Here is a 12031-nt window from a genome sequence, read left to right as displayed (position 1 = left end):
CACAGGAGCATGGGAGGTAGCCTTTGGAGTACAGATGCTCACATAGCTGCAGGCATCAAGTGACTTTTAAGACCAAGGTTTGGTTTTCTTTCTCCTTTCCTGAAGAAATACTAAGATTAATTAATAGAGAGTGGTACGAAAGTTACAAGGAAACACTAAGTAGCAGTTAATACCAATAGTAGGTGTTTGCTGTTTCTTGCAAAAATTCTCCGAAGGATGTTTTCACCACCTTTTAGGAAAGCTTCTATGTGCAGTTGTGAACCAGCTTGCCTTCTCTAACAGTTCTTGTCTGATGTTTGCATGATTCTACTAAAAAATAAAAAATTCAAACATTTTAGATTACCATGATTCACACGAAACTCTTCATTATAAAGATTACAACTCATAACTTGTTTGTGAACAAACACAGTTGCAGAAAAATTAAAACACAGAAGTCAGCATTTATCTGAAGATGAGTCAGGCGTTTGGGAGGTAGAACAGCTATTGTGTTTGCTCATCTGCAGTTGTATGTGATTATCTGAAAATATCTTTTGGTCCTATTTTGGTCAATTTTGGTTAGTTTTCTGGGGTTAACTTACAGGGTAACTCTAGCATCTGTAAGATTGTCAGTTCTTTATTTGGACTTAAAATCTAATGGTTGATGCTGATTTAGTAGTTCTACAAAAGCATACATAGTCATTTTGTAAAAAATGTTTTTATTGAGTAGCCCACTGAATGGAGCTGATTATGATAAACTGTTGTTGTCAATCTTGTGTTCCTGCTGTTTGTAGGAAGGCTTCATTTTTATCTTCAGGAATGCTCAATAAATCTCTGCTGTAAGAAATTTAAAAGCCCGGTGAAAGAGAAATTGCCAGCATTTTGCCCTGTAGGATGTTTACTTAAACAGCATGTGAACTTTAAAAACCCATTGTCAGTCCTGAAATATATTTACCAGATTTGATAATGGAAAAAAAAAAAAAAAAAAAAATTAAAGTTATAATTTGCCATGAAGACATTTTGCCATGAAACATACTTTACTAATGATGCCTTACCTTCCAGAAAGGGAAGGTAGACTATTTAATTATTACTATAATTACTATTTAACTAGAGAATCTGCTTTATAACATAATGAAGATTAGAGAATTTAGTTTACTAACTAACTGATTATTTACAACTGTTACCCTCTTTTTTTAATAATCAAGAATTGTATTTTGTCTAAAACAAATATGAAAACCAGTTTCTGTTTCCTGTCATTCCAGTTGATGCTCCATCTGTTATCCTAGTTGACCAGTTCTTTATGCATCAACTGTTTTTGGCATGAAAGGGACAAAAGGTCAGACAAGTGGCAAATATACTTGGAAGCTGAAGTTGCTAAAAAAGGAAAACTGTTCCTGAAAATGAACTTAATGGACTTTGTAGTGTGGGAAATTGTTGCTAAATATTTTATGCTTATACATTCATATATGGATTTGAGTGCACAGGAGCATGAATCTGAGGAGATTAATATCATTTACTAGCATCAGAGAACATGTGCAGCTTAACCAGGCAGAAATATGATACTAGCCACATGCAAAGCCTTAACTAAAATGAGCTATTAAAAAAAGTAAACCTGAAGGATGTGTCCACTGTTAGAAATTAAACTTTAAGAAAGTAATGGAAGATCATTTCACCTCTATGAGACCACACGACTTTTCAGACTGAAAAAAAAATCTAAAACAAACAAACAAAAAAACCCAAAGGAGCAGCAAACAGCAAAGTATTTCTCAGAATGTTGATCTGAAACTATGGTATGAAAATATCCTCTTATCCTGAAATCTGGTTTCTAAGGGGAGTGAAGAGAAACTGGCAAAAAAAACTAGCAAAGTTTATGACTACAGAAAAATACATTTTCACAATCGCTTTAAATTGTATAGAGGTTGAATTTATCACCTATTATTGTCCTCCTTGACTTCATTTTTCAAAGTGAAGTAATTTGGCTTTTTTGTTTGAGTTGTTTGAGTCCGAATTTTATGTAAAGTATTCATGAAATCACTTTGAATTGAAAGAATTTTTTGAAACATGCTGTCTTTTTTTCATATAAAGTAAAATGATCGACAGTCCTCACCTAAGAAGAAAGAGTTGTTTTCTTTTATAAAACCAATTTGACTATTCCATGTTTTCCGTGGTAGAAAAGGTCAGGGTGGAGCAGTTATTAATGATAATCCAAGAAGCATTGCAAAAGGAGATTTACAGGTCCAGAGAGAAACTTAAGATGATAGTAAAAATATAGATAGTTTACCCATTTCTGTTTAGCCATACCCTAACACAAACAAAAAATATTTTTTTTAGATTTTTTAAAATTGAAATGTCTTTGCATGAGTTCCGGCTCATTAAACAAATATGATACTTCAATTTTCCAGCTATTTCAATACCAAAAGAGGTGAAGTGGTGAAATAGCACTTTAAAGGAACACGCTTCTCAGTGTGATGATAACTGAATTCAAAGTATGATAGAGAATATGTTAGAAAGCTATTTCAGAGTTTGGTTGCACTTTCTCAGCCCTACAGAAAGTAGACTCTTTTTGCTGAATCTAAGTTTTGAGTTTATAACTTTGTGGATGAAATGCGTTATTTCTGAAAATTAATTATAAAAATAAACAGCACCACAGCATTTAAAAGTAATTATGAGACAGATCATAATGCTGCTTTGTTTATTATTTTAATTGAAAAAATAATCTGTGGCTTTGTTAACGTTTGCTGGTAGTCAACATTTTCTTTTGCTGATACTTTTAATTAGTGCCTTATATTTGAATTCAATTTACAGTTTGAGAATACAAAGCTGATTTGTTTGTTTTTTAGAGGATTTTCTTTCTCAACTGTAAATCCTATTTGCAAAATAAATATAAAAGGCAATCTTATTTTCTGAGAAGATGCTCTCTGGAGGTCTCTGGTCTTGCTAAATGAGACAGGATATCAAGTATAGCTTTTAATTCAGGTCATTACATTGCCTATCGTTGCTGCTTCAAAATAAGATCAAAGTACAAGAGATTTATAATGAATATTTAGTCTTTGCTCAAAAACAGAAAAATTAATGACACCAATTTAAATACATATTTTGATAACATGATTGGCATGAAAAAATAACTGATCTCAACATTGCCAATTTAGCTTGAGCAAATTAGCTAAGTAGCTTGCATTTGTAGCATTTCAAACCTTAAAGTCTTAATATGCATTGCTAAATGTATTTCCTCACTGTTTGCTAATTAATGTTCTGTGGAAGTACAGCTGTTAATTTTTTGTTGTTGACATGGCTCATTTTAAAGTGATAACAGTTGCATCTGTAGTAGTGTTACAATTCAGTTCATAAATTATGACCATACATTTTTACACCTACTGTTTTGTAGGAGTAAAAGAACTTGGAAAATCTGTATCTGCTAGTAAAATGCATCCAATAATGCTTTGGGAAAAAAAGCATAGAAACAGCCCACATACACACTCTCAGTGTTATGACTTATTCTTTCTTGCATTAAGTTTTAAATAAGGCGGGACAGAAAAATATTCTTTTATTATAACATCACAAAGAACACATCTCAGGAGTGGCTCTTGGTAATTAGGAAAGAGTGATAGGTTCTTAAAGAACAATTGGACTGGAGCAATACTTTGAGGCGCTGCAGGGGAAAAATACTTATATTAGGAGGATTCATATATACAGATAACCTGGGCACCCTGATCTGAGTGGCTCTGTCTGTCAAGGGAAGATGGACAAAATGGCCTTTACAGATCCCTTCCCATTTCAATCAATCTGTAATTAAGAAGTCTGTTAAGTTAGATTTCAAAAAAATTGAGACAGCAATTCCAACAGTTTTTAACATCTATTAATATTATTCTGATGATACTTAATTTATTGTTCAGATGAGAGGAAATTATTTTTCTCAGATTTCGACTAGCAATTTTCATAGAAGTTTTATAAGTCATCATTAACTTTCTATGTCTCTCTGTGTTAGTCAGGACTTTGAAACATTATTCAGAATTACCTAATGTTTTTTGTGGAAAGTTTTTAGGTGTTTGTGGTTCTTAGATGAAAGCTAGAAATATTTTATCACAAACAACCTTTAGTGGGATTTACAGATTAAATTACTCAATTAGGTAAAGAATACATTCTGGACAGATTTTTAATTGTTCTAATGTAGAAAGTGTATGCTAACGGCATGCATTGCCTTGATGTTATTAGATGATATTTCTATATGCATTTTTGCACTGAAGCCCACCAGCTTTGTGTCCAGCATAATATGTTGATGAAGTGAACTATTTCTGCCTCAAATACATGAAGTAGGTAAAACTTAGGGTAGCTTTGCTAAGTTCTACATTGCATTTACTCAGATAAATATTAATATACTGATAAAGTTGAATTTGGATTTTTCTTTGCATATGCTTAATATCTCTTTTTCTTGTTTTAATAGATGCTTGTGACTACTCCAGAAAAATGGGACGTAGTAACAAGAAAAAGTGTTGGTGATGTAGCTCTCTCTCAGCTGGTAAGGCTGTTGATTCTTGATGAAGTTCATCTGTTGCATGAAGACAGAGGACCCGTACTTGAAAGTATAGTGGCACGTACTTTACGTCAGGTAAGAGCAAAAAAAAATTGTTTTAAACAATTTTATTTGATTCAGGAATATATTTCATTGTAAAAGAAGAAATGCTTTGACAATGAAATCAAAATGCTTAGGTGGTTTACAATTTATTTTATAGCTACTCTGTACTAAGTATGAAGAAAAATGGCTTCTGCCTTTTTTATTACCAAAAATGTCAGATTCCTAGGATGCATAATTTATGTCGGAGCTACTTCCTTGTATTAATTTATGTGCTATACAAGTAACACTGAACTGGTACATTTTTAAACAAATAATAGTCAAGACAATATTTTAACATAACCAAAATTGCAAGTATTTTCTTACTGGCAGAGATTCCTTTTATTGGCACTTTTCCTGGAAGAAAAATTTTTTAACCAAAGAACGAAGAAGTTGTCATCATTGCTAGAATACGAAGTCATTTGTATTTGAGCATAAGTAGTCTTTCTTTCTTCCCTTAGCAGTACTTTCTAAATGCCAAAATCTGAAGTGGCGAAAGGAGAAAAGGATGAATGTGGTTGTTTGTTGTTGTTTTTGTTTTTGTTTTCTTAAATCTCATGCAAAAGAATGATGTTCAGCTAGGCAATAAATGTTGTATTCTTATATATTTTATAACCATTTTATTCAACAGTTAGACATGCATTTAGAAGAAAAATTAAATGTGGAAGTTAGAAATAAATAAAAAGGGTTAGAATTTGAATAATTCAATCCAAGAATGGTTTGAGTAGGAAGGGACCTTAAAAAATATCTAGTTCCAACCCTCCTGCCATGGGCACGGACACCTTTCACTAGATCTGGTCTCTTAAAGTCTCATACAGCCTGACACTGAGCAGGGATGGGGTATCCATAACTGGGCAATCTATTCTAGTAGCTGACCACCTTTGTAGTAAACTAAATCTACTCTCTTTGAATTTAAAACCATTTTCCCTTGTCATATCACTACACTCGCTGATAAAAGAGTCAGTCTTCACCATTCTTATAGGCTTACTTTAAGGGTCTGTAAGGTGACAGTGAGGTCTCCCTGGAAGCTTCTGTTTTCCAAGCTGAAGAACCTCAAATTTCTCACTCTCTCTTCGTAGGAGAGATGGTTTAGCCTTCTGATATATATGTGGCTTGCTCTAATAGGTCTGTGTCTCTTGTGCTGGGAGCCCCCAGACTTGGATGCAGTATTCCAGGTGGAATTTAATGAAGGTAGAGTTGAGATTGGGTGTCAACTCCTTTGCCCTGCTGGTCATGTTTATATTGATGGTGCCAAGCATACAGTTGGCTTTCTATGCAGCATGCACATGCTACTGACACACATCAAATGATCCAATGATAACATCCAATGATAACAGTAAGCAGAGTGTAGGGTGGCATTCTTTTTGTTTTTATCTTAAAGGTATGTTGTGCAAAATTGCATCAATACAAAAAATTTGTAACAAAATAGAAATGAATACAATTGTTCTTGTTATGGCTATATTTGCAAGCATGTTAATGTTTAAAATCTCTTGGCTTTCAAGATGCTTTTTTTCTTGGTAAGACTACACTAACCTTGTTAAGTTCCTAAAATAGGATTCCTTATATGCTTTCTGAATCATCTGATTCTGGCTCCAGTGAGAACTGAATAAAATTAATGTTTGCTGTGATCCTACACAGTAAGTCTAAAGTTCTTGTATAAAAAACAAAATAAGTGATAATTCCTTAGAAGAACCCAAACAGTTAAAGAAGTTATTTATGGAGTGTAGGGTTTTGTAGAGTTTATACTACCTCAAGGGCACAGAAGCGTAACCTGTTTGATACTGTATTTTCTTTCTTAAATGGATTTGATTACCTTGTTTTCCTTAGGCATCTTTAAAGTTAAGCATCTCAGTTTTTAGCAGTGACCGTGACGGTCACTGTCTTCATGTCAGATTGCAAGACACATTTCATTTTTTTTATGTGAAGTTTTATGAAAGTTGTGAGTTAGGTTTCGGCTGTCTGAAATAGATGTCTAGAGCTATTTTATCTGCCTCAAGTTAGCCAGCTTGGCCTTATGCTTCTGCTTCATTTGGACACAAATCTCCCATAGATTCTTTGCTTTTGTGCCTGTCAAGCACATGTAGATGTCTTAAGGAATATTAAATGATCTGAGGCAATTATATCATGAGTACTGAATCCTACCCTTAGTGCATTTATTGTAATACAGCAGTATCTTTCTTCAACACTCATTTAAAAAATAGCTCTCTAGGGTGCTTTAATCTTCTAGGGCTTCAAGGTTTGTTTTACCTACCAAGTTGGAGTTTAATTTATTTGAAATTGAAGTTACTCATTTGTAACTCTTTCTTAAGTGAAGCAGATGGAATGAAAAACAAAGAAATCTTGAAATTAACCATCTCACCATCTTTATGAATAGCTTGTTTATTTTAAATTGGTAAGAAAATCAATGATGGAGATCACTGTGGATCACTACAAGAAAACAGTTGAGAGAATGCAGTTGAAGAGTTGGAAAGTATACTGTAAAAGAACACACAAAAGAAAAACAGTTAAACAGAAAACAAACAACAACAAAAATACTGATATGTTGGAATATTTAGAACTATGCTGCAGGAAACAATTCTGGACAGACTGGATAGCTAGGATGAGGTCAGTGGGATGAAGTTCAACAAGACAAAGTGCTGGGTCCTGCTCTTTGGCTACAACAAGCCAAGTTAGTGTTACAGGCTTGGGGCAGAATGGCTGAAAGACTCTGTGGAAGAAACAGACCTGGTGGTATTGGTTGACACTTGGCTGAACATAAGCCAGCATGTGGCCGAGAAGGCTAACGGCATCCTGGCCTGTATGGAATAGTGTTGCCAGCAGAAGCAAGGAAGTGATCATCCCTCTGTACTTAGCCCTGGTGAGGCTGCACCTTGAGTATCGTGATCAGTTTTTGGCCCCTCAGTACAAGAAGGAGATTGAGGCCCTGGAGAGTATCCAGAGAAGGGCAGTGAAGCCAGTCAAGCTTCCGGAGCACAAGTCTTGGGAGCAGCTGAGGGAAATGGGATTGTTTAGTCTGGAGAAAAGGAGGCTCAGCTTATCACTCTCCACAACTACCTGAGGGGAGATTGTGGTGAAGCGGAGATCATCCTCTTCTCCCATGTAACTAGCTATAGAGTCAGAGGGAATGGCCTCAAGTTGTGCTGGGAGAGGCTGTGGTTGGATATTAGGTAAACTTTCTTCTCTGGAAGAGTGGTCAGGTGCTGGAATGAGCTGTTCAGGGAGGTGGTTGATTAATCATCCCTGGAGGTGTTCAAAAAAAACATTTAGATGTTGTACTGAGGGACATGGTTTAGTGGGAGAATTTTGCTGGTAGGTGGATGGTTGGACTAGATGATCTTGGAGGTCTTTTCCAACATTGGTGATTCTGTGATAGGAAGTAAGAATAAGGAGATAAGTTTTGAAATAATACTACATCAATCTGAAACATCCTTATGCCAATTGCACCACTGCAGTTATTGCTGAGATCAATTACCTGATTTGTACACCAGTTTAAGGCATCAGAGCTATTGACTTTTTTTTTTTCTAATTTATAGTAAAGGGTTTCAGAAAGTGATTAAACAAGTTATTCAAAGAAAAGACCCTTACAGATTACTAGTCACTAAATCAGACTTGAGTTGAGGGCTATGCTGGCAGGCATCATTGATATTTTCCTTTTTTCTTTACTCCTAATAGAACAACCTCTTTTGGCGACTGTGGGAGACAGTGTAGTAGAGTAGTTGGATTTTTGGTTTGACCTGGAACAGTCACTCTCTCTTCTGTAACTTCTAGCATAGAACTGTGATAAATTCCTTTCAGTACTGCTTGTGTTTTTTAATAAATCCAGTAGCTATTCTAATATAGTTATATTATAATTTCATCTGGATCATACTTCCCTACCTTGTGTATTAGACAATTGTATGATTCCTATGCATGTCAAGATCTGTATAACATATACAGCTTTCTGTGTTTTGCTTGTTATCGTGCCTTGAAAGAAAAGGAAATATCTCTTTTGTTTTCATATGGTGTGTTTGAAGGTTGTTTTGCTTAGATTGTGGGAAATAGAAAAATAGACAATGGATTTGTTTTTTAATTTTTGATCTTTATAAGAATTGGGCCTGTCACGGATTTGACCGGATCAATCTATGTCCGTGACAGGGGCGACAGGTCTCTGCCCTCCCCCCCCACCCCAGTCCCACAAAAATGGGAAGGAAGGAAGGGAGGAAAAGAGCAGCGGCAACAATCTATGGAGGAAAACTTATTTTACTATAATATCGGAATACAAAATAACACAATATATACAATTTAGTTGAAATTGAGATTAATAAATCAGACAAGATGAGAGAGAGAGTTCCCGGGACCGATTCAAACCTGAAAAGCTTGGAACGGCTAGGAAAGCACCCTCCAGCACCCACTGCAAGGCAGCAAGAGAGCGCCCCCCCACCCGGAAGGGCCAGATCCCGTGACTTCTGTAATGTACAGGGATAGGTAGCTGGGATTGGGCAGTGACACTTCAATGCCCTGTACACTACATGATGTTTTGATGTGGAATACTGAAACCCAAAAACAAAAAAACAAAAACAAAAAAAACATAGAACCATGACAGGGCCTGATGTAAATCTCTGGTATCGCTGTGCTGGAAAAGAATGTTTTGAAATCTGTGTTGATATGCTTAACAAATACAGCCATGCCAATACATTCTGAAAGCAGGAACATCCCGATGCATTATAAGATCTGTCCTAATTTGCACCTTAACATTTTTGAATTATAACTGTACTTTTCTCCAGATGGACACTGTCACACCATTTCCTGTGGGAGTTTAGCATGTTCATTTTAACTTACGGCATTTTTTTAATCAGCTTTTTTAATAACTTGGAAGGACAAATATATATTGGAATTGCTGGCAGTCTTAATCCTAGTGGAGTGAACAGTGTATTCACTCATGTTTGTACTTTTCAAATTTTTGAGAATGTTTTTGTAAGTGATTTAAATTGACTTTGCTAAACATTTTGGTTGGAAAATTGCTCTGAGCTCTGTTACATATTGCAGGTGTAACATCAAACAACTTCTTTGAACCCAATTTATAGCTTTGATGTTTAAAGTTTTGGTCCAGAGAATGAAATAGATGTAAAACTGAAATGCTTAAACTTTTTAATCAAAATTTCCACAGTTCTGTAATATCTACTAAGCTTATTAGTTTGAAAGAAGAAATGAACTACCTGACACTGAATTCTTTTGTCATAATTATTGAGAGAGGTTGATGACTTCTTTCCTGCTTATGAGGAAAAAAAGCGTACTTGAATATGTGAGTTTTGATACCTTCTCTCAACTCTGTGAATAAGTAATAGAAAACCTATAGAGAAACATTTCTCAGATTTTGGGAAAACAGGACTACTCTCTTAGATACACAAATATTGCCTTCACAGTCTTATGTATTTCAGTTTCAAGTAATTTATATTTTGTATTATTTCAACCACATTGCTAGATATGTACTAGGTATGTAGCTGTGCTCATGGGGACTCTTCCTAAGCTAGTTGTCTGGAGTAGGAGTGCCACAGTGACATGACAACTTATCATGTTCTTTCTTTAAACAAATTATTTAATTTGAATTAAACTTTAGTGACATTATTTAATTCTGAATCTCACTTTTTTTTTAATGATCCAGTAATGCTGGAAATACAAGACTAATTTGGTTAGAGGAATATATCAGCATATTTATCATCATCATGGTTAGAGGAATACATTGGCATATTTATCATCATCATGGTAAATGCAAAAATACAAAAAACTTTCTCATTCAAGTAAAAGATTTCTGAATATCCAAAGTAATATTCAGTATAACAGATCTCACAAGCAAAATCCGGCATTCCCTTTGTTACTTTCTTTATAATGCATGTTGTGATACTCACAATAAAAGTAATAATGAGTATTTGAAGATAACTTATAAATGAGGAAAGTAACAATTAATGTTTTCTTTACCTACTTAATTTCCATGTTGTTTTCTTCTTTTTATAGAATTATAAATTAGAATCTGAAGGAGGTTCTGAAGAGCATTTTCGATCTTTTACCTCAGTGCACTCAAATTCATTGTAATCAAGTTCTTAAAAAAGAAAAAAGCATGTATTTTTAATTGAAAAACTCTAGTACACATTTAACTAAACACAGTGGTAAGCAAACCTCACAGTTGTATCACTTTATGAATCTGCTTGCACATTTATCAGTGAAATTATCCTATTTATTTATGCTTAGATTTCCGCAAATTTGTTTTCAACACTTGCACAATTTAAAATGCAATTGTCATTTGAGACAATTAGAATAGATAACATTTATGATTTTAATCTTGTTCCATGTATTGCTAAAGTGATATATTTTACTTTGGGATTTAATGGTTTGCTTTTTTATTGCAAATTGCCAGTACATTAAGGTGGATCTAACTAGTCTTTCTTGTTACAGTTGGCTCTTCCAGGTGATACAAAAACTTTCACCTTTAAAAATATAGACATTAAAAAGAATAACAGTATTTTTCTGGATTATGAACTAAATGTTATCAGCAATTCATATTTTTTCTATATGTAAACGAGTAGTTAAAATCAAAAATGAAAAGGTTTCATAAACTCTTTTCCTAATCCTACCCACGCTTTGTGTCCTTAAAGTACATTTTTATTGCATCTGCAAATGAAGTGCTAGCTCCCACTGAATCATGAAAAAAACATCTTCGCAACTCTGACCCACTGTTTGCCTTCCTACTTTCTCTATTCCCAGTCATCATTGTCTTTTTCTTCTTCATCCCCTGGTAATTCTAATGCTATACTTTTGAGCTTTTTTTTCTTAATGACTCCTTAGTTAAGAAACTTTTCCTTGCTCTGGATGTACTTTCCCTATGTTTAGTTCCTTATTATCTCCCCTAACTCTTTTTTTGTTTATCTTCTTTGTTTCCTTCTTACCTTACTTTGCCTTCTTACTAGAAATTGGAAACAAATTATCCTAGAGGTTTCCCATCCTAAGCAAAATGCTGATTTCTTTTTACTTGGGAATTTTCATGTTCTTGGAATCCCATTCTTGATAAAGAAAATTTGAGTAGCTGATTGCTAATTATCTAAGAAAACTGAGAACAGGGAAGGTTTGCTCATTTGTCTCCCTGTATTGTCTGTAAATGTAGACAGGTGTAGTTCATAGAAGTGTCATTTTGGACTAGAATGCACTAGTAAGTAATGGCATTTGCATCTCATCTTGAATGATTTCTATTACTTTTATCCCTTTTGTTCCTTCTGTATGCAAATGAAGTTTGTCAGGTTCTTTCATTACAAGATAAATGAAACCAACTTACTAAAACTTTCTATTATAATGGTTTGGTTTTCACTTAATGTGCTGTGGGTTTTTGGTTGCCTTTTTTTTTTTAATAAACTTCCTTTTGTATGTCACTGTTTTTAAAACCCATCAACAAAATTGGATATGGAAATTATTTTAGTT

General features: G+C 34.3%; 1 protein-coding gene across 3 annotated transcripts in view; it reads left to right on the top strand.

Moving 5' to 3' along the window:
- Positions 1-12031, top strand: part of ASCC3 (activating signal cointegrator 1 complex subunit 3) — a 258462-nt gene that overhangs the window by 85300 nt on the left and 161131 nt on the right. For all 3 annotated transcript variants that reach the window (XM_042886807.1, XM_042886816.1, XM_042886824.1), the window contains exon 11: positions 4418-4582. In XM_042886807.1, coding sequence (XP_042742741.1) covers positions 4418-4582 — 165 coding nt within the window. The remainder of the gene's footprint in view (positions 1-4417; positions 4583-12031) is intronic.

This window comes from Lagopus leucura, unplaced genomic scaffold (genome assembly GCF_019238085.1).
Source record: "Lagopus leucura isolate 7727_CA_CO unplaced genomic scaffold, USGS_WTPT01 Super-Scaffold_73, whole genome shotgun sequence".
NCBI classification, from domain to species: Eukaryota; Metazoa; Chordata; class Aves; order Galliformes; family Phasianidae; genus Lagopus; species Lagopus leucura.
Note: the sequence above shows the minus strand (reverse complement) of the source record. Positions and strands in the feature narration are given on the sequence as shown.